The sequence below is a fragment of the Euwallacea fornicatus genome, chromosome 21 (genome assembly GCF_040115645.1).
Source record: "Euwallacea fornicatus isolate EFF26 chromosome 21, ASM4011564v1, whole genome shotgun sequence".
Taxonomy (NCBI): domain Eukaryota; kingdom Metazoa; phylum Arthropoda; class Insecta; order Coleoptera; family Curculionidae; genus Euwallacea; species Euwallacea fornicatus.
The window spans coordinates 2,597,751-2,616,642 of record NC_089561.1 but is presented as its reverse complement, the minus strand read 5'-3'; the positions used below and the strand labels follow the sequence as shown (position 1 = coordinate 2,616,642).

Here is an 18,892-nt window from a genome sequence, read left to right as displayed (position 1 = left end):
CAACTGCTGTTGACTACATAAACCACAAAACTGGCCATATTTAACTGAAATTTATGCGTCTCAGCTGGGGCAGACTTAGTATTAATTGATCGGGATAGTCCACAACCTCCTCCATTCTAAAAAGCCTTTGCATGTTGAAACTTTTATGCTTCCTAAAACACCGTCTGGATTGCGCCTGAATACTCATGCACGTTTAGCCTGGCACAACGTGGAAATTTATTCGATTGGTTAGTTTCCAGACAATTTACATGTGAATTCATCTTAATGTCGTGTTAAGTTCACGCCTGGATGTGAGAGGAGTAAAGCCAAATTATGCGAAAATAATGAGTTAGCAAGGTAAAGCTAGAATATTATAGAGCCCTCTATTTATCATTTTGCCAAAGCTCAAATGTCCAAACACGCCTGGAATGACAATAAATTCAGACAAACTTACCTACCTGTTTAATACTTAATAGGGAAAAGCACCCTCTAAACTTCTCCAAAGGGATTCATAGCTCCGAGTCCTCTAATTACCACCAATGGAGGTGAAACGGCCCTTTCCGCTGGATTACATGTCGCCCTGAAAAGTACAAGAGGGTTAGGGTAGGGAAACCTAAAAAAATCGTCTTTTAAGCCCATGTGCAAAGGAGATAAGTTTCGGAATTGAACTCAAAAGGTTTCAATTTACCATTGAAGTGATGGGAGGGAGTTTTTGCGTAATTACGTAATAGGCGTGCTGTCGAGACATAGAAAGCTGGGCCGGAGTAAAGAGGGGAAGAAGGTGAAAAATGAGGAAAATGTTTTAGAAATGGAGATACATCGATGTACCACATGAATTATGAAAGCTCGTTGAGTTTTCTATAAAAGGGAGAGTGCAATGTGGACCAAAGGCCAAGAAAAACTTTGAGTAATGATCTTTTCGATTTTGAACGAATTACAAATAGCTTTGAGAGTCGAAGTGCGTACTACCTATTCTAGACAGAGAATGTTGATAAAATTTTCTAGAGGGTTCATCACGTTTAAGCAAAAAGTAAGGGGGTGCAAAAGAGTGAACACCGAAAAGAGACCGAAATCGAAAAGATGCACCACCATTCCGATTTTTCAAAATTTATAATAGTTTTGGGACCGCACTGTTTTTCATAGAGTGCTAAAGCTCGCAAAGTTGCCTATAAAAATTTAACAATTGTGAAACTATATTATGGAAATTAAGATGGTTCAAGATTGAGGAAAAAATCAGGAAAAACATTGACTATTCATTTTTCCGATTTTGGAAAATTGGTGCCACCTCTGACACTCGATGTGCGTTACTCTATTGTAAAAACTGTTGTAGTCTATCGAGTTTTCATTAAAATTTTGCAAATATTAAGCTACAAAGATCGTCCCAGAAATACCCGACCTAACACTTAAAGAAGAAAGCATTAGAAGATATTACATTATTTATCAACTTGGTCTTCTTTGAGACCGACACATTTTCTCTAGCCATGTTCTGTGGCGTTTATTTTTTATGTCATTTTTACCATGTTTGTGGTAAGAATCTTCGAATATTCGAACTTCGGACTCCACCTGTTCATTATTGGCAAATCTCTTTCCACCGAGCTATTTTTTCAAGTTTAGAATTAAAAAATAATCTGAGGGGGCTAAATCTGGCGAATAGGGTGGATGAGAAATAAAGTTCGAAACCGAATTGATTGATTTTGGTCATCGCGATAAGGGGAGTGTAGACTGTTCCGTTGTCTTGATGAAACAAGACTTTCCTTTTTCGCCGAATAAGGTCGCTTTTTTATAATTTCCTCGCTCAAATTCTGTAATCAATTTGTATTTATAATATTTTTCATTTATTGCTCTTTTCGTCAAGGAAGATAGTCAAAAAAATGATCCCGTGTGCATTCCAAAAAACTGACGCCATCGGCTTTCTTGCAGATGGAACGGTTCTCGTCTCCTTTAAAGCCGATTCTCCGCTTTGAGTCCATTGTTTTGACTGCTTTGACTTCGTCCCAGGTGTGAAATGATGGACCCACGTTTCATCCATGTTTATAAATCGACGTAAAACCTCGGCTTTATTGTTACGAAACTTTGCCAAACACTCCCTTGAAACACCCTCACGGCACTGTTTTTGTTCAATTGTGAATAATTGCGACACCCATCTTGTGCACAACTTTCTCATATCCAATTTTGCGATCAAAACGCGCGATACAGTATTTCCTAAAATATTCTGATCTGTTCCGGTACAGTTTTGCAAATTTTCACCACAATTTCTGAAATGGTCAAATCTGGATTGTCATCGGGTCGACCACTGCGGAGTTCGTCTTGGCAGGTAATATGACCGCGTTTACACTCTGCCACCCAATGTTTTACAGTCATTAACAAAGGACCAGACTCCCCCAGAGTAGAATCTAACTCTGCTTTGATGTTGGCTGAACTAAGGCCTTTCAAATGGAAGTATAGAATTACTTATCGATGACCAATTTTCTCCATATTTTCAAGTTCCCTGAAAGAGCTCGTTAAAAACTGCTCCAAAACAAATACAAATCAACGTAGAATCCTCAAAACTTTAGACAAACTTTTTAAGTCCTGCGGGGTACTTCTGAGACTTTTCTCGCACGTCACCACAACCATCAGGGTCGTATCAAGGAAGGTGCGAAAAATCAATCACACGGTATTTTTCGCATCACAGCTTCTCGAAATATCTATTTTTTGCAGTTTTTTATTTCAAATTGAATCTTCCCTTAACCGGAAGTCCTCAATTGTGGTTTTCGAGCTAGGGAAATGCATTTTCCGACGCTTTTACTTTTGAGACGCCTCCAAAATTATGAACTGAAACGGACATTATACAACCTCGTTCGTGCAAGCTTACAGAACTCATCCAGGTGATTAATTTGAGGCATTTCTTGGGTAATTTGGTCCGCAAATTCTACACCAAATGTCACGAACTCAAGAGTTTACACGAAGTTTAATTAAACACATACATTCAATTGCTCTGTAGTGCATTTTGGGGGTTGATAATTTTCCCTTATCCCTCTTTCTTTCTCGGCTTCCTAATACGATGGCGCGTCAGGGGCAAATTGCTGATTTTATGGTCTAAGCCGCGAGTATCCCCCTCTTGCATGCGCCCTCCAAGGTGAGAGACCTCTACCTTTGTTCCCTTTTCGTTTTTCCCTGATGTTCCGAAATTAGTTCTAAACAGTGGCGGAGCGATTTGCAATAAAATGGTGAGGTATTATGGCCGGGAAACAATTAGTATTCCATTAGTAAGTTAAAGGGTCTGGCCGCCTATTAATAACCCCCAGGGCCAAATCGCTGAAGTGCTGTTAACTTCGACATCAACATAGGCATTAAGCACTTCGATAGGAATTATCCTGTAGGATCCATTCGCAGAAACTTTAGAATGCCTCGCAGGTCAAGAAATCCGGGATTCTTATGGTATTTTCAGGCAAATGACTGACCATTAACAACAGCCAGATTACGTCAGCGTTCGAGGAAACTTTGCCAGAAAAAGTTTCATATTCTCGGTCCACTATAAACTTTCAGGCGCTCTTAATTGTGTTTATTTTCCAACTTCTGAAACCTCCATTTTTCAGTTGAGCGTGGAAAGTGATGGGCCACAGAGAGTACTTGTAAATGGCGAATAGAGAAAATTAAATTCCAGTTTTTCTGGAAAGGACCTTATCCTCATTTCCAGAGTTCAAATACCTCCGCCATTTGTAATCCATACGAAACCTAAAATTTTCAGCTTATTCTCTAATTTATCCGAAAAGAATTAAATTCCCTTAAGTGCCGCAGTGATATTACAAACATACATGCGATAGGGATAACGTTCGCTGTTTCAACCCCTGTAATAGTTCTAAATTAGCTCTAATGGCCTCCGCGCCCTGAAAGCAGCCAAAGCATATAAGGTAATTACATTAGAACGAAAACAATTTTTTAATTATTAAACATATTTATTATCAGTCCAATTGACTGAAAACGTAAGTTCGAGGATCATAAGTATAAATAGGCCCTTTGACCGGCTCAATATCCCTATATTGAAGCCGGGCTGAAAATTCCATCTTCTTGTCGTCACTTCTGGTCAAATACGTCACTTTCTGAAGCTGCCCAGTGGGGTGATAAATGTAATACTGCCCTTTCACAAGGTCCTCATTAGCACTCTCCAATCTCTCATTTTGAGTCGAATTTGCAGAAGACAGAGTGCTGTTGTCAAATGGAGAAGCGGACGTGGTAACGCTGATTGCAGTTGTAGTTTCTTCGGGAGGGCTGATGGCTCCTGGTGGGCCATAGCTTGATTGAGGTTGATTTCCTATCCATGGGACTTCATAGACCTGGAGTGGCTCTATCACGGTATTTGTCGGTGTTTGAGTGTGTCATACGTACCTCGACTTTAATAACTTCGACCTCGGTTTGCCCTTTGGGCGGAGGGCCGTAATTGTAGCCCACAGGCTCACAGCTGAGCCGGCAAATCAAAAGGACAAGGGAAAAAAGGGTAATTTCTGCTGTGGCTGCCATGTTGGAATTAAAAATGTACACGCAACTTCTTCATCATTTATACATTAAAATGAGGTTCTAAATGCATTCGAGTCTCGTATTAAATATGACTTTGCATTGTATAAGGTCGGGGAACGAATCGAATTTTAAATGCAAAACCTTCGGTGGAGAACAATCAAGCGTAAATCGATAATAATTTTCTGATAGTGAAATTTTCGATGAATTCTAGTGTTGGCGGCAGAAGCATGGGAGCAATCTCTTCCCTAAAAAGCCCTTTCCTTTTTGTTTGCCTTTGCACATGCAGTCATACATTTTCGTTTTATATTGCAGCTACAAAGTCCCAAACTAAAGAGTTTCGCAATTTTATACAGGGTCCTGCAATAGTGCGTCAGACTTCCTTAGCTTGTGTACAAATAAAGTTAAAAATTTTTCCTCCTGCGGACCTACACATCCAACAAAGGCGTAATTCTAGAAATTGTCTTCTAATCTACAGGTGGACCCCATAAAGTATGACGATATACAGCTTCGTTATTTTAAATGGAACCCCAGAATTTTATAGTTATATTCGGATTTCTCGTCAAGTTTTAAGTTCAGCTGGTGGGAGAAATATTATATTTAAAATTTACCAGTTCCGAGTTATTTGGAAAAATTTGACAACTGCAAAGTTCCATGGAAATTGGTATTGTGCACTAACTTCCGTGAATTTCGGAATAAGTCTTCTAGGGTCCAAAGAGGACCTGCTAAGCTACGTTTTGACGTATTTAAATTTCTAAAAGTCCTACACAACCGACGAAATAGGCCTCTGAAAGTACACGACTTCAATTCTCAAGAGCTTGTTTGTTTCGACTGGAATGCCCCAATCTTATTGACGGCATCGCGTTCACATTTAAAAAATCTACCATTTTTGATAACATCATCCCATCCATAAACCCAGCAATTTCTAAGTTCCCGTAAATTGGCCCTTTTTGACTTCTAAATGTTTTTCCAGTCATATCGCTTTACTTCTGACAGTTTTTATTCTTTCTAGTTTTCCATACGTGACACTTCCAGTTTGCAAAAATCCCTCAAGTAATCTGCTCGAGCTGATGGCTTCTGGAAAGCGTCTCATAAGATACCGAGAAAAATAAATTTTACTGGTCGGAAACCAATTTTTATCATTTCCTCCCAAAACAAAAATCATATAAATCGACTCTTCCTTTGAAAATTCCATTATTTTGAATAAGAATATCCGCAATTTTTGGAAGCAAACCCACATAAAAATATAAACACTCAAAAGCTATTTATTGTCACATATTCACGACAACCGTAAATTGCAAATTAGAAGTAATGGAAAATGTGAAGGTGACATGTTGACATTTTTTTTGAAAAATTTCAAAATGGAATTTTTCATGACTATCGAAACGTTTAAAAGCCAAAAAGGGCAATCTCCGGGATATCAGAAATCGCTGGGTTTTGGAATATGACAATGTGATCAAAAATTGTAAATTTTTGAATTCTGAACACGATGCCGTCGATAAAATAGGGGCACTCTATTCGAAACAAGCTAGTTTTTGAAGTTTGAAGTCATGCAACTTTGGAGGCCTATTTTGGCAATTGTTCATTTTATTGGTATGGAAGCTAGGAGAAATTTAACGCAATATTGCAGGACCCTGTATGTGCACTTCTAGGAAAATATGAAACGTGTGTTCTCGAAGCAAAAAGGGCTGTATTTGCCCCAAATAGGATAATCAAAGAGCGATGAAGCGATGCTCAAATCTAAGCTTGAAATAATCTTTTTGAACACCGAAATGCAGTTGAAATAATTAAATCAATCACGTTCTAAGCGTTAATTGCCACAAATCAAATGCAGTTATTCGGACATCCAGGAAACCTGCATTCCTGTCACTCTCACCTCCCGTCCAAGAATTAATTCTGGAAGTGATTATTGAAGTATTGTGCTTTATTTTTCAGCTTTCAATACATAACTTACTTCTTGGCTGGTGAAGTTATTTCTAAGCAGTATTGACATATAGGTATTGAACTTTCTTGTCACGTATTCAGAATTTTATGAGACACATCATAACGCCCGAAGAGATATGTTCAATTTACGATAGATGTCTTTGCCGAATGATGAAATTTATCCGGAAATCGCTATCACTAGAAAGACGTTTATGGCCCATTTCTAGCTGAAAATTACACACTTTCATTTATCTCAAAAACTGTTTTGATCGTCCAATTGTGTACGATACGATAACGAACTCTTAACCAGTATGGTGTAGCTTAATAAAGTTGCTATTTTTAATAACGATTTCCCCAAGTTCTGCCTTACAATAAACTCGCTTTTCACCCCACAAAGAGACGACGAATCTAAACAAAGCAGCAGTAAATTGAGATCAGGAGTATAATAAAGAAGGTAAGGAATTAGGGTAATTGGAATTAGTGGAGCTTGAGGGGTGTTTTTAAGCCCTTTTAGTGATATATTTGCTTTGTTTGTCTGCAGGAATTAGATTCCACACATTGCAAAATGAGAAAATACATTTTAATGTTTCTTGATAAGCACTCAACGTTTTACTCTACAGGTTGTTCCAAACTCGACGTTCTATCGTTGCTATCTCGGGAACAGTAAGAGTTACAGGGTCGGTTAAATTAGGAAAAATGTGCCAAACGTAATACTCTTTCGCGAAGTGAAAACAATGTTGTTAAAACGTTTTCAGTTTCCAAATTGTTATGCAGAAACCAAATTCAGGTCAAATATAATTTTCTAAATAAATTGAAAATTAAAGGTTTTAATATGTTTTATAATTTAATAATAAATAAAAAATTTTATTGACATCTATTCAGATATTATTTTTCCGCTTTTCATAACCTATTATACTTTCAAGTTTGGAAATGTTCTAAATTAAAAGTCGACTATTACTAATTTATGATTGATTACCTATGGCTTGATTGATAATTTATTTGCCTACGTAACATTTTTAGGCAATATAATAATTGTTTCTTTTACTTGGAGCTCCAGGACCAGCCTAACTTATTGAAAAAGGAATTAACATACCATTTTTTTTTAACTAAAACGTCAAAAAAAATTATCATGTGCTACATCATTGTAGAGAGGTTATTTTTAAAAATTTGCCAAAAAATATATAGGTCCTCATTTCGAAAACTAAACAATTTTGAAATTTCGCAAATTTACTGGCTTGTAGACATAAGAAACCTATAAAATGTTTGTATTAAACATTTCACTGAAAAACCTTTAGTTTTCGATTTATTCAGAAAATTATATTTGGTCAAATTTTAGTGTTTCCACGATAACTTGGAAACTAAAAATGAAAACATTTTTTTTAGTTCTTAACTCTGTATTAATTTTAGCACATTTCTTGAAATTTAACCGACCCTGTAACTCTGAGTGTTTAAAAGATAGCAATGATAGCACATCCAATTCAGAACACCTTGTAAAGTCTGTACCTCAAAGGCCCTTTAAAGAAGTTTTTAACTATGTGCAAAACCAAAGGACTAAAGTTTTGACCAAAGACTTCTTTTCACTGCCAAGTAGTTTCTCCCATGTAATCTCGATTTTACCGCGTATTTGTCGCAGGCAAACTTAGAAACTTCACTTCTTTATCTGGAAAGTTTCCTGGCTATTAGTTGGCACTAGCGGTTTATTAGAATTTAAGGTCTGGATTTCCGAAAACCCACTTTTTGTTCAAGGTGTTGAAACGAATGACTCGAGGGGTTTTTTAATAAAATATAAAAACTGGCAGTCTGCTCTTTTGCAGGCCCAAAAACAAAGTTTCTTGATTTACACAAATGCCCAGCACATCATGGGTTTTGAACCGGATATTCGGACTTTCCTCCCGAATGAATTCAAATTTCATTTCACCTAATTTAGATAAATTTAATTATTATTTATAACCCTCCGGTGAGTGAGATAAAATATATAGGTTCTGTCTTTGTGTTATCATCATAGGTTAATAATAAACTTACTGCGGGGACATCAAAGCAGGTCACATGATAATTATCATCATATTTCCATTGATTTTTCGATGAATTAACACGTAAATTAATTAAAAACTTGGCTATAATAAATTAAAATTGCTTATAAATTAGCAAAAAGAGAAAACACGCTTGACATGAGGTTTTTACGTTTGTGTCGTTGGCGACCTTGCGTTTGTTTCAATGTGACCTTGATTCTGACCAATCGTGGCCTCGAACGGTTACGCGGGACATTCAAATTTTTGAAATTTGAAGCCGTTGTGAGCCAAAACGGGTCTAATTAGAATATTGAGAAAATTGCGGGATGATGGCTGATCTTGAGCAGTAAGACTTCCACGTAAAAGTTTTCAATTCGGTGACTCGTGCAGGCGCAAAAAAATAAAAACCGATTCCTCATGTAAGTCTCATGTGTTCAGGATTGACCTAGGCACCCGGCATATCGATCTGACATTGTTTTTGGACGTTCAATACACTATTAAAGTTAGGCGGGTTAAAACTGAAACATCCTGTATATCGTCAGTGTCGGAGAAAATGTTTCTCTTTGCTGCGTCTGTCTTCCTCTTTTTTGCCTGTTTATCTCGACTTTTTTATTAGCCTCTAATGGGTATTTCTGCTGGAGCGCCGGTTCTTTTTGCGGTGATGCACAGGTGTAGCGCTTCACCCACTCATCCATTTCCTGCGCACGCCCGACGTCGCTCTGCTTTGGTGATCGGCCAAGAACCTGCGGACCAACGTGGTACGCGACTCGCAATAAAAAAAGTACCTAATCGTAATAAACTTCCATGTTTAAAAGACAACTTGCCCCGCTGTGGATCTTTTAAAAAGCTTAAAAAAATTATTATAAGACTTTTAGTCATATCGAAAATTATAATAGTAATAATAACATCTATTGAGAACACATATTGCCACATATTATTCAAATTTTTTCAGGTGAAAATTGTTTCCACAGTAACTTATCATACATAATCAAGTTCAGAAAACTACTTTGTATCAAAAAAAGAAAAAAAAAAGAAAAAAAAACGGAGATCTTTTTAAAATTCTGAGGTTGACACCTTAGGCAGAAAAAATTGAGTTTTAGAAAATCGACTTTGAAGCTGTTGATTAGACTGAACAGTATCGTATTATTTTATTTTTGTTGAATTCAAATCCTACGATAAATAACTCGATTGTAGCTTCGCTCGTTTTCCATCAGACAGCCAGTATGTGCAACAAGTACTTAAATTCATACAAAAAAGTAGCTTTGTCCTCGCGGATTCCATTCTTAAACATGGAATAAAAAGCACAAAAGACACGCACCGTTGACTAATCATCAATTACATAATTTCCCCTTTTTGCAAATGCCTTCACACTTCCAGACAAAAGCCTGAATGAAGTAAACACTTCCGGATGACCCTAAACAGCAATCACGCCGACATTCCCCATTCAAATCAGAACGCAAATACCATAACGTAATGAAATAAGTGAACGTGAAGCCCTTTTGCCGGCCCTTCGTCCTCCGCTGTTTCCTTAGTAACCAAATCACGTATTGTTCTAAGGGCTTACCGCCCTTATATTTGAATTTGTCGCCGACGACGTTTCCCAGCTCGAGGGTGTTTTATATGATAGGGCCTTATTAATTAGTATGTGAGGGTTGCTTTGCCGATGAATAGGAAAATGGCTTTAGGTGCGGAATCTCTAATTTGCCTATGATTCAAAATGTTACAACCCATAGAACTTTACGTCTTTTTAAGTGGGAACTTGAAACTTCACAAATTACAGCAGAAAGGTCATTAGTTGGCAAACAAAGGACCGCACGATATTTCGTGGACACGGTGATTTTTAATAACGATCTCTTCGCAGGGTTTCGAATGTCGTCACGCGATTTATGCGGTCACCAGTGGTCCCCTTCTTGTCATCAATTTCATGATTTAGCTTTATTTATGGCCCTCGAGACCGCCTATTTCTGTATAATGAAGTTAGTGTTAAAGGGTCTTCGCGAAGCCCTCATTGTCCAGTAAGGATATTTTCCAAATCACTCCGATATTCCAAGGAAAAAATATCCCGGACGGTCTAGTATCTCTTCATTACGTCGAGACCCCCTTAAGTTCCTCTCTGACTGTGTTTTTGCTGCTATTACAGGAAACGCAAAATTGCCTAGAACCTCAAGGACTTGGATTTTCACACATCTCTAATCCAACCTTTATTGTTCGAAAGTGGTAATTTCACAGTTCCAAACTTCTAAAGCCCTTATTGACATAATCAAGTTAAACAAGACACTTCTCAACACAATTTCAAACCACTCTCGTATAGTTAGAACCGTAACTGGGTACAATTACTGAAGGTGCTTTATGTGAAGACACTTGATGTAAAACACAGTATGTTGTTACCTCAAAGTCATAAAAGCAATTACTAGTAGTTAGAAGCTAAAGCGAGCAGTGTCCGTTGTTTAAGGCATGATCAGAAACTTCGATTGGAACAAGCTAATTACAAATTTAGGGAGAGTATTAACAAGGAAATGGTGCATTTAGGGCTGAACTACCGAAATTTCCATGAAAAAAGTTAACGCGTATCAAATTTGCTAGCGACTTAATAACGTACTCCTTAATGTCTTGTCAACGTCCCTGATCTCTCCTGAACTCCCTTTTGCAATATTTTGCACCCTCCACTTTAGAAAAACGATCCATTTGAGAGAATAATTCGGTTTCCGATAATTTGATCTTAAAAGTCGAATAATTTATTTCAGCTATGAAATTTTGCGATCAACAAATAGCAATAGGATCATTATGCAAATTGTGCCGAAAACCGCACTCGATGACTAAACCCGTGGAGAAGAGCGCAAATCACTGAGTTTTTGAGGATTTTAGGTTGGACAATTTTTTAAAAATCGTGCCGAATTTTTATTTATATATACATCACTTTTTTGTATTTAATACTATTGATATTCGTTGTATAAACGGTATTGTTTGTAAATTATGTGAATTTATTACTTTATGCAGTATTTTGTTACTGTAGAAAAAAAAATGCGGAAATTTTTGTGTTACCCTATAGTCAAACAATAATCAAAAAATAAACGAGTTTAGAACTCATTTTTGGAAGAAGAGTGATTGTAAAATCAATTTCCGCAACTCGGTAAATATCCCTACTGCATAAGTGCTCGTTCTGCAACGAAATTTGAATAATAATATATATTTTTTAAATTTAATATTTAACAAAAATGTGAAAAGTGCAGTTTGCACAGTGATGTGAGTGCAGAAAGTAGGCGCATGCCCACATGAAACGATTTTCTCTTATACCATGTTATTAGAGTATTTTTGCGATATTTGCAACCAGAGACAAATTAATTTGTGTTTAGCATAGGCTATTGGAAACCTAAAATTTCCGGAGAATTTGAAGGAAGACCGTCACGAATTTCCCGATTTTATTAACATTCCTGGAAAGAACGCGCCCAGAACCATGATGGCGTGATCTCATAAACCGATAGAATTTGCTTTGTTATTTCATTAAGTCTTAGTATACCCAAACGCGTTGTTTTTCAAGGGATAGAAATGTGGGGAATAATAAAAAGTGCGTAATATATGGGGGTGTTTTCAAGTTTGCATAAATTTAGAGGAAAAAAATTCAGCCCTTTATGCCTCCAAACAATGTTATAATGTGATATTTTAGTATTCGACTAAAAAAGCTATTTTCCGCAAAACTGTGTTAAACCCCCGTCCTAAATCCGGTCAATATTAAACAATTTCACCCCCTTAATTGGCAATAAATCCTCGCAATGCTAATGTAAAAAAAGGTTCATTCAAAGTTATGCGTGCAATTTTGGTGGTTCTAAAAAAATGTTCTCAATCAACATGGGACATGTTGGTTTTGCGGAGGATAGTATACATAGAGGACCAAAAATCCTGCATAAATTTGTTAAAAATTGAAGGAAATGTTTTTTATGAAAATGCTGAAACACGTCAAATATTTTCTAATTGCACATTTTTTTAACGTCACATACATATATACAGGGTAATCGATGTAGTAGATAAATGAACTTTTTCGTTTTTTTCTTATGGAACGTCATTGATGTTTTTGAGTTCTGAGAAATTCTTAACATATTTCCCGTAACACATCCACGTCTAAATTCATCAAGTTTAAAAAAAAATACAAAACATTTAAACCATCATAGAACAATTAATACTTAAAAAACAAAAATATAAACTACTTGAACCTAATGGATTAATTGTTCGAACTGTACCACGTTCACTTCCTAACAGTGGGCAATTCAAATTTCTCAAGAACTTTTCTTATCGTTCGAGGAGGCATTTGTGGAGCTTCTAGAGTAATTTTATTCCTTAACTTTTCTATATTATTGGGCTTATTTATATACACCTTATTTTTCAGATAACCCCAGGAGAAAAATTCCGTGGAGGTCAGGTCGGGCAATTCAGAAGGCCACTCCAATTCCCATATTGCGCAAACATATCAGTAACCGTTGAATTTAGACATGGGTATGTTACGTAAAATATGTTCAAAATTTCTCAAAAGACTCAAAAACGTTATAATATACATGGGGTTCCGTAAGAAAAAATGGATAACCCTGTATACATCTCAGTTAGGTCAAAAAATGCACAACTACAAACAATGCACAACTGAAAACAATGCTTGACGCATTCCAGCATTTTCATGAAAAATATTTCCTTCATTTTTTAGCAAATTTATGCGAAACTTTTCGTCCTCTATTATATTGCAGGAAAAATCTGGACTAAAATTAACACGAGAGACTGAAAGTTCTCTATAAAGCCAAATATATTCTAAATAGGGCACACAATATAGAGCATCACAGAATTTACGAGGGTGAGAGACTGCACAGTAATCAGAGGGTGAGGGTGTACTAGTTTTATTCCTATAGAGGGGAGGATAAGGATTGATTTCTGTGGCGTGCAGTTTGGCGATTTCCATCATTAGAAAAAAGCAGTTTTCACTGAAGAATTTATAGAGAATTATTTCGGGCTCTCTCTTTAAGTGGTCTTAAAATACGCAACTATATCTCATTACGCGAACTCGAATCCTGGAAAAACTATTTTACCTAATGCTTCTCCCTTTTTAATTCGAATTTCCTTCCATTGTTCCTCTCAAGAAATTCAGTACATAAGTCTGAAAAATGGATGAAATTAAGGCGTTCTAAATTTGTGCCGAGCACACAAAAGAGCGGGATTTTTCTGAGTATATATGGTCTGAAAAAGACCTTAAAGCTGAAGTAATAAGGGCGGCAAACAAAGTCTTTTTGATAGAAATAATCGATGATGGAATTAATAAAATTTTATAATGAGAAAGTCGAATTTCGAGATAGGTATATGTCTAAGCTGGCTTCGGTGGAACAGCCCTTATTAAAATTGTATTAAAATTGCATGGAAAATCAGTAGTTTATCTTCGTACAGCGGAATTGATTATGACGCTATTAAAACCTAACGATGTAAATTTAAATTTAATTAATGTTGTCCGTTGTAATGTCCACACATAATATATCGTGATTATTCATGCAAATTATTCTGTTTTATTGACAAAAACATAACAGATATTTTGTATCTCCTAAAACAAACAGAAACAAGGAAAGTTCTCCCTCAGTGGAGCTGTGGAAACTTCCAGGAAAACCGAAAGTCCCGAACCATAACACAGACTTTTTTAACCGAAGGTATATGTAGTCGTATATTAGCCAGGTTTCCAAGAAATATGTGGATCCCCAAGGGCTTTGTATGATTTATTTTAAAACATCGAAGGGAGATCCTTGAAGGCGAGTTTCTTGTTATCTTTAAGTGACGTTGCGAGGCTAACAAAAATAACTTTACACTGAACGTTCCCAATAAAAGTGTGTGTAGAAATTTCCCTTACAATAAATCTAAAGCAATTTGGCAGAGATTGTAGGTAGGTGTGCCTATTTCGTGTATCATCCCCATGGGGAATGGTCCTTTTTCTGGATCGTCCGTTTAATGGTTGAAGGAATATTTACAAGTGGCGTACCACTGAAAGCTTCATTCGGAAAAGGGCGAATCCAAAGCAGACTATAATCATTTAAAACACAAGTAGAAATTGTGTCAGTTTGCTGGCGGTGCCCTTTTTCGTATTCCTGGTCACGTTCCTTCCAGGAATGTTAATAAAATCTGGAAATTCCAGACGGGAGATTATGCAGGTCCGGACTTGAAAATATACTAGTTTTATTACATTCTTGAAAGTGTTACGAATTTCTTCGAAATGAGAAAAAAGTAGTACACGAAATACTCCGAAGCTTTCGAGCAGATGTGTCGATAGCGGAACTGGAAAACTGAGACCCTCAAATGCCAAAAAAAAAAAAAAAATCTTGATTTGTCGATCATTGGAAAGTCTGATAAATTGTCCCACAGTAATTATCGAAAAAAGTATTAAAGATGTTCCGAAGTTCAATGAAAGTTTTTAAAATTCCTGGAACAGGAATCTATTAGAACTTCTGGAAAGATCTTTGACAAAGTGTTCATCAAACTGTCTAGAATTCTCGAATATTCTAAGCCTACAAAATGATTGAAAATTTTATCAGAATTTATAAAAACTGCATTTTTTTTACCTATCTATTTTATTATCTATCTAACTAATCAATAATTCTGTAAATCAGGGAAAATCTTTATAATTTACAAAATTTTAGTTTCCTTACATTCAAAAATTTCCTGCGCATTTCCAGGTATACGAAGAATTTTCAAATATACCAGAATAATTCCATAATTTGTCGATATTAATACAAGCAACAAGATTTTTGTCCATCAATTCATCAACAATTCTATTGATTTAGGAAAAATCCATAAGATCAAGAATTTCCTGCGAATTTACGTGTAAATGAAGAGGATTTAAATATTCCAGGATTATTCCAGAACTTGCAGGTATTTATGAAAATAGCCGATTCTCTCATTAGATTTATCAAAAATTCTATAAGTCACAGAAGATATTTGAAATATTAAAAAACTTATATCGATTTAAAATCAAGGATCTGTTGTAAATTTCCGAATGTAAGAAAAAGTTCTGAAAATTGCTGAATTATTAAGAATTCATGCAGTATTTTACATGACATGGAAATTTGGAAACAGTGAATATCGTGAAACACAGTGAACGTATGAAAAATGGAAGATTTGAAAAGTTTAAAAAATGGAGGGGGAGGCGAAAGTTGATGAAAAATTGAGCTTCACCAAAAACTCTTAAAATCTGAAAACACAAATTCTTTTCTCTATAACAAATGATTTTCCACATTACTGTGTTGATTAAATCCGCTTAAATGAATGCGAATTAAATCGGAGCGACAGACATCAATTTTATTAAGTCTCGAGCTTCAATTATGAGTGTTGGTCAATCAGACATCGCTATTGATCAAACTCTTGGGACTGCCGATATACGAACACTCAGACTGCTTCAGTTCATTGTTTCGAAAGGACATAAATTATAAAAAATCTTTTGCAAATCCTACGTTGAAAAATAACTCTTTAAACGACCTTTTTAGACAATTTCATTAAGCAATAAACACAAATTTAATTATCTTTGCAGCCAACTGCCTCTGAGGTCGTTTAAAGGGAGGAAACTAATAATAACCCTCGAAAACTACACTGTATACCATCTGGAATTCCTAACCACTTCAAAAGAGCGCTACGAGAGAGGATTGAAAGGAAATATTCAAATTATACTCATACAATGGAACAGCCAAATGTTAGATACCTTACTGAAGTTTCTGGAGAGTTCCTGGAAAGCTGTGAAACGTTGGAACTGTAACAGAACAATGTGTAAACTAATTACAATGGAGGATGGAATTGTATTACCCAGGTTGGCTGACTTCAAGAGCATTTATAATTAATTAAGTTCCAAATACTGGTTAGCTCTCAACCAAAAAGCTGAAGTAAAGGAGGGAAGAAGAAAAATGAAGATGTCGAGGGAATCCCAGTTCAAGTTCACATTAACGTAAAGAAATAGAATTATCTCCTCAAATAAATAGCGATTTTTCAATGGGAAGGGGTGTGAATTGTGGAAGGGTGGCTGGCAGAGGCGTAGATGGGCCTTATGGGGCTTTCGTAGTTGGTATTAGCATTGTATTAATAACTTAGTAGAAACTCGCCTACTGGCTTTGTTTTACTTGCCTTTAATCGATATTAGTCATAACTCCTAGTTAGAACTCCTTCCTTCTGTTCCAACTACAAGTTTTAAACAAGCAATGGGTTTGTTTGCTGAGTCTCGCAACGGAACAGAACTATCGAAAAAACTCACCTAAAGTATACCAATTGCGCTCCAACTCCAATGCAAACTTTTCTCACTTACAAGCACGATCGCTGAAGAACAAATTCGAACAAAATTAGAGGAATAATTGGCATAGAAACACGAGAGGAAGTTTCGAAAGTTGTGGAGGACAACACGTTCTTTCGATTCCGGTTGATATGACGCGTGTCGGACGAACACTGTGGCGACGCCGACCCAACGTTACCCTCTTTTGGACGCCGAGGAGCGTCCGTTTCGTCATGCACCCCCGTCCAGTGGCGCCGGGATTGTTTAATTCACCCTTAAAGCTATGTTTAAACCAGCGTACGACCCCGAGGATATATGCAGAAACCTGTTGGTTTAAATTAGTCTTCAACTGGAGAACAAGGGAATGTGTGTGCAAGGTGTCTATGAAAATACAACAAAACTTTAGATGAATTTTATTTTTTATCTTCCATTAAGGAATACAGGGTGCTTCTTAAAGGATGGTAAAAAATTAAATGGATGGATCGTGATCTTGTTTTAAGATAAAAACTTCGTGTAAAGGCATGTCCTAAACTGCTTCAATTTTGATTTACGTTAATTTCTCTGTTATTTGCAAAGATAATTAGCTTAAAATTGGTAGTGACAATCAATTTAACATTACGAACAAATTGAAAAAATGATTTAAAATACTCTAGAATGCGTTACTTTTTCGAAGTCGCGTTCAATATTTTACATCAGAACTTTTTTATGAAATTTTTCGATTTTATTCATTAATTTCAATGAATCCTTTATGCCTTTAGTTAATTCGTTTGTCTCTTCCGTTTTCTTCATTTGGTACAATGATTTAAAAGATATTTACAAAAATCTCTCACCATGCTCGCCCGTATTGACCTAAGGATAAAGATAAAACGGTAAATCACAATGGAAGCATTTTATGGCATGCCTTTATACGGGGTTTTTATTTTAAAATAAGCTTATGATTCATCCATTTGATTTTTACCATCCATTAAGAAACATCCTGTATGCCGAAAGGCGCTTAGTCTTCGATACACAGGGCGTTGAAGGTTGGTTCCTACGGATGGCTTTTGGTATTAATATTTTCGATACATTTCGAAATAAATTAATTAAATATTGTACTATAATATAATTTTTGTGCTCTCTCTGAGTTTCTATCAAGGAATTGCTCTATGTTATGTCTTTCGATTGAAATAGAAGGAGTTGGTGTAGCGGAGGTAAGTAAAGAATCATTAATTTATGGACTAGAAAAATAAAATAAAAATCACGACAATTGTTTATAGTTATACGGAACACAGTGAAATCATTAGCATACATTGTAACGCCTGTGATCGTGCTAGAATTGTAACAAATAACCAGCTCAAGAACATACGTTCATACCACCATCTTTATTCAACGCGTGTACACTCCCATTATCAATTGTGCCCCATTAGTCTAGTCTGCAGAAGATATGCATATTATATCTCTGTCATTTTTATTTGAATATCACGTTCCTCTCACACACCCTAGACACGTACTTGCCATCTAATTTGATACACACAAAGATCCAAATTACAAACTATACTTTTTAACCACTATCCCTGTGTACTACCCACCACATACTGTATATGGAGTCCTTTAAAATTAAACAAAAAACTAAGTGAATATTTTAATGTCCCATCATCGATATCACCATTATCGAAAACTTATGGAAATTAACATGTCATTGAACAAAATGTAATCAAACATCAAACAAAATTTTTTTTGAAGCTCTGTATCTCAGAAACATGGCCGATACGGACCAATATTCGTATTAACATTTTATTTTAAAATTAAGAAAAAATTCGCTCTTTAAAGTTTGTACAAGTAATTAATAAACACCCTGTATATTTATATGAAATTTTCGTCATATTTTGGGATCGTGGATGAATTTATGGTACTCTATTCAGACACACTTTGTATTATTAACATGATGCGTAAACTTTGCCAAAATGTACGTTACAAGAACGAGGCTATTGAGTAAAATTTGAGATTAATTTGGAGGTTTACACCGCAGGAACAGGCCCGAGTTGTTGGTGACCTCTGAGAGGCTATATATCTTCTAGAGAGACCATGATAGTTTAAAATTTTGTAAAATCAACACCTTGTACCAAAGAAACATCACCAATTACCTGGATGTTTTCTAAATGTATTCTTCGATGTGACAAAAAGGAAGGTTTACACCGGACTGCCAGGTACGAGTAGTAGATCATCCCTGAGAGGCTGCAAA

The 18,892-nt window shown here is 36.0% G+C and overlaps 2 protein-coding genes across 8 annotated transcripts in view; both read right to left on the bottom strand.

Moving 5' to 3' along the window:
- The window catches only part of gogo (golden goal), a 33,034-nt gene extending 14,142 nt beyond the window's left edge, over positions 1-18,892 (bottom strand). For 3 of the 7 annotated variants that reach the window (XM_066294259.1, XM_066294265.1, XM_066294264.1), the window contains exons 1-2: positions 16,657-16,860; positions 438-559 (exon numbers count right to left, since the gene is read on the bottom strand). The gene's annotated coding sequence lies outside the window, so the exon portion shown is untranslated. Of the gene's footprint in view, positions 1-433; positions 560-16,113; positions 16,162-16,529; positions 16,584-16,656; positions 16,861-18,794 lie in introns of those variants that run through there. The other 4 variants (XM_066294260.1, XM_066294262.1, XM_066294263.1 and 1 more) reach the window with 4 other exon arrangements.
- Positions 3,897-4,502, bottom strand: LOC136345713 (uncharacterized). Its single transcript, XM_066294250.1, has 2 exons — positions 4,348-4,502; positions 3,897-4,295 (listed from the first exon to the last, which is right to left on the bottom strand). Exons 1-2 carry the CDS (start codon positions 4,477-4,479, stop codon positions 3,924-3,926), a joined length of 504 nt encoding a protein of 167 aa, XP_066150347.1. The 5' UTR covers positions 4,480-4,502; the 3' UTR covers positions 3,897-3,923.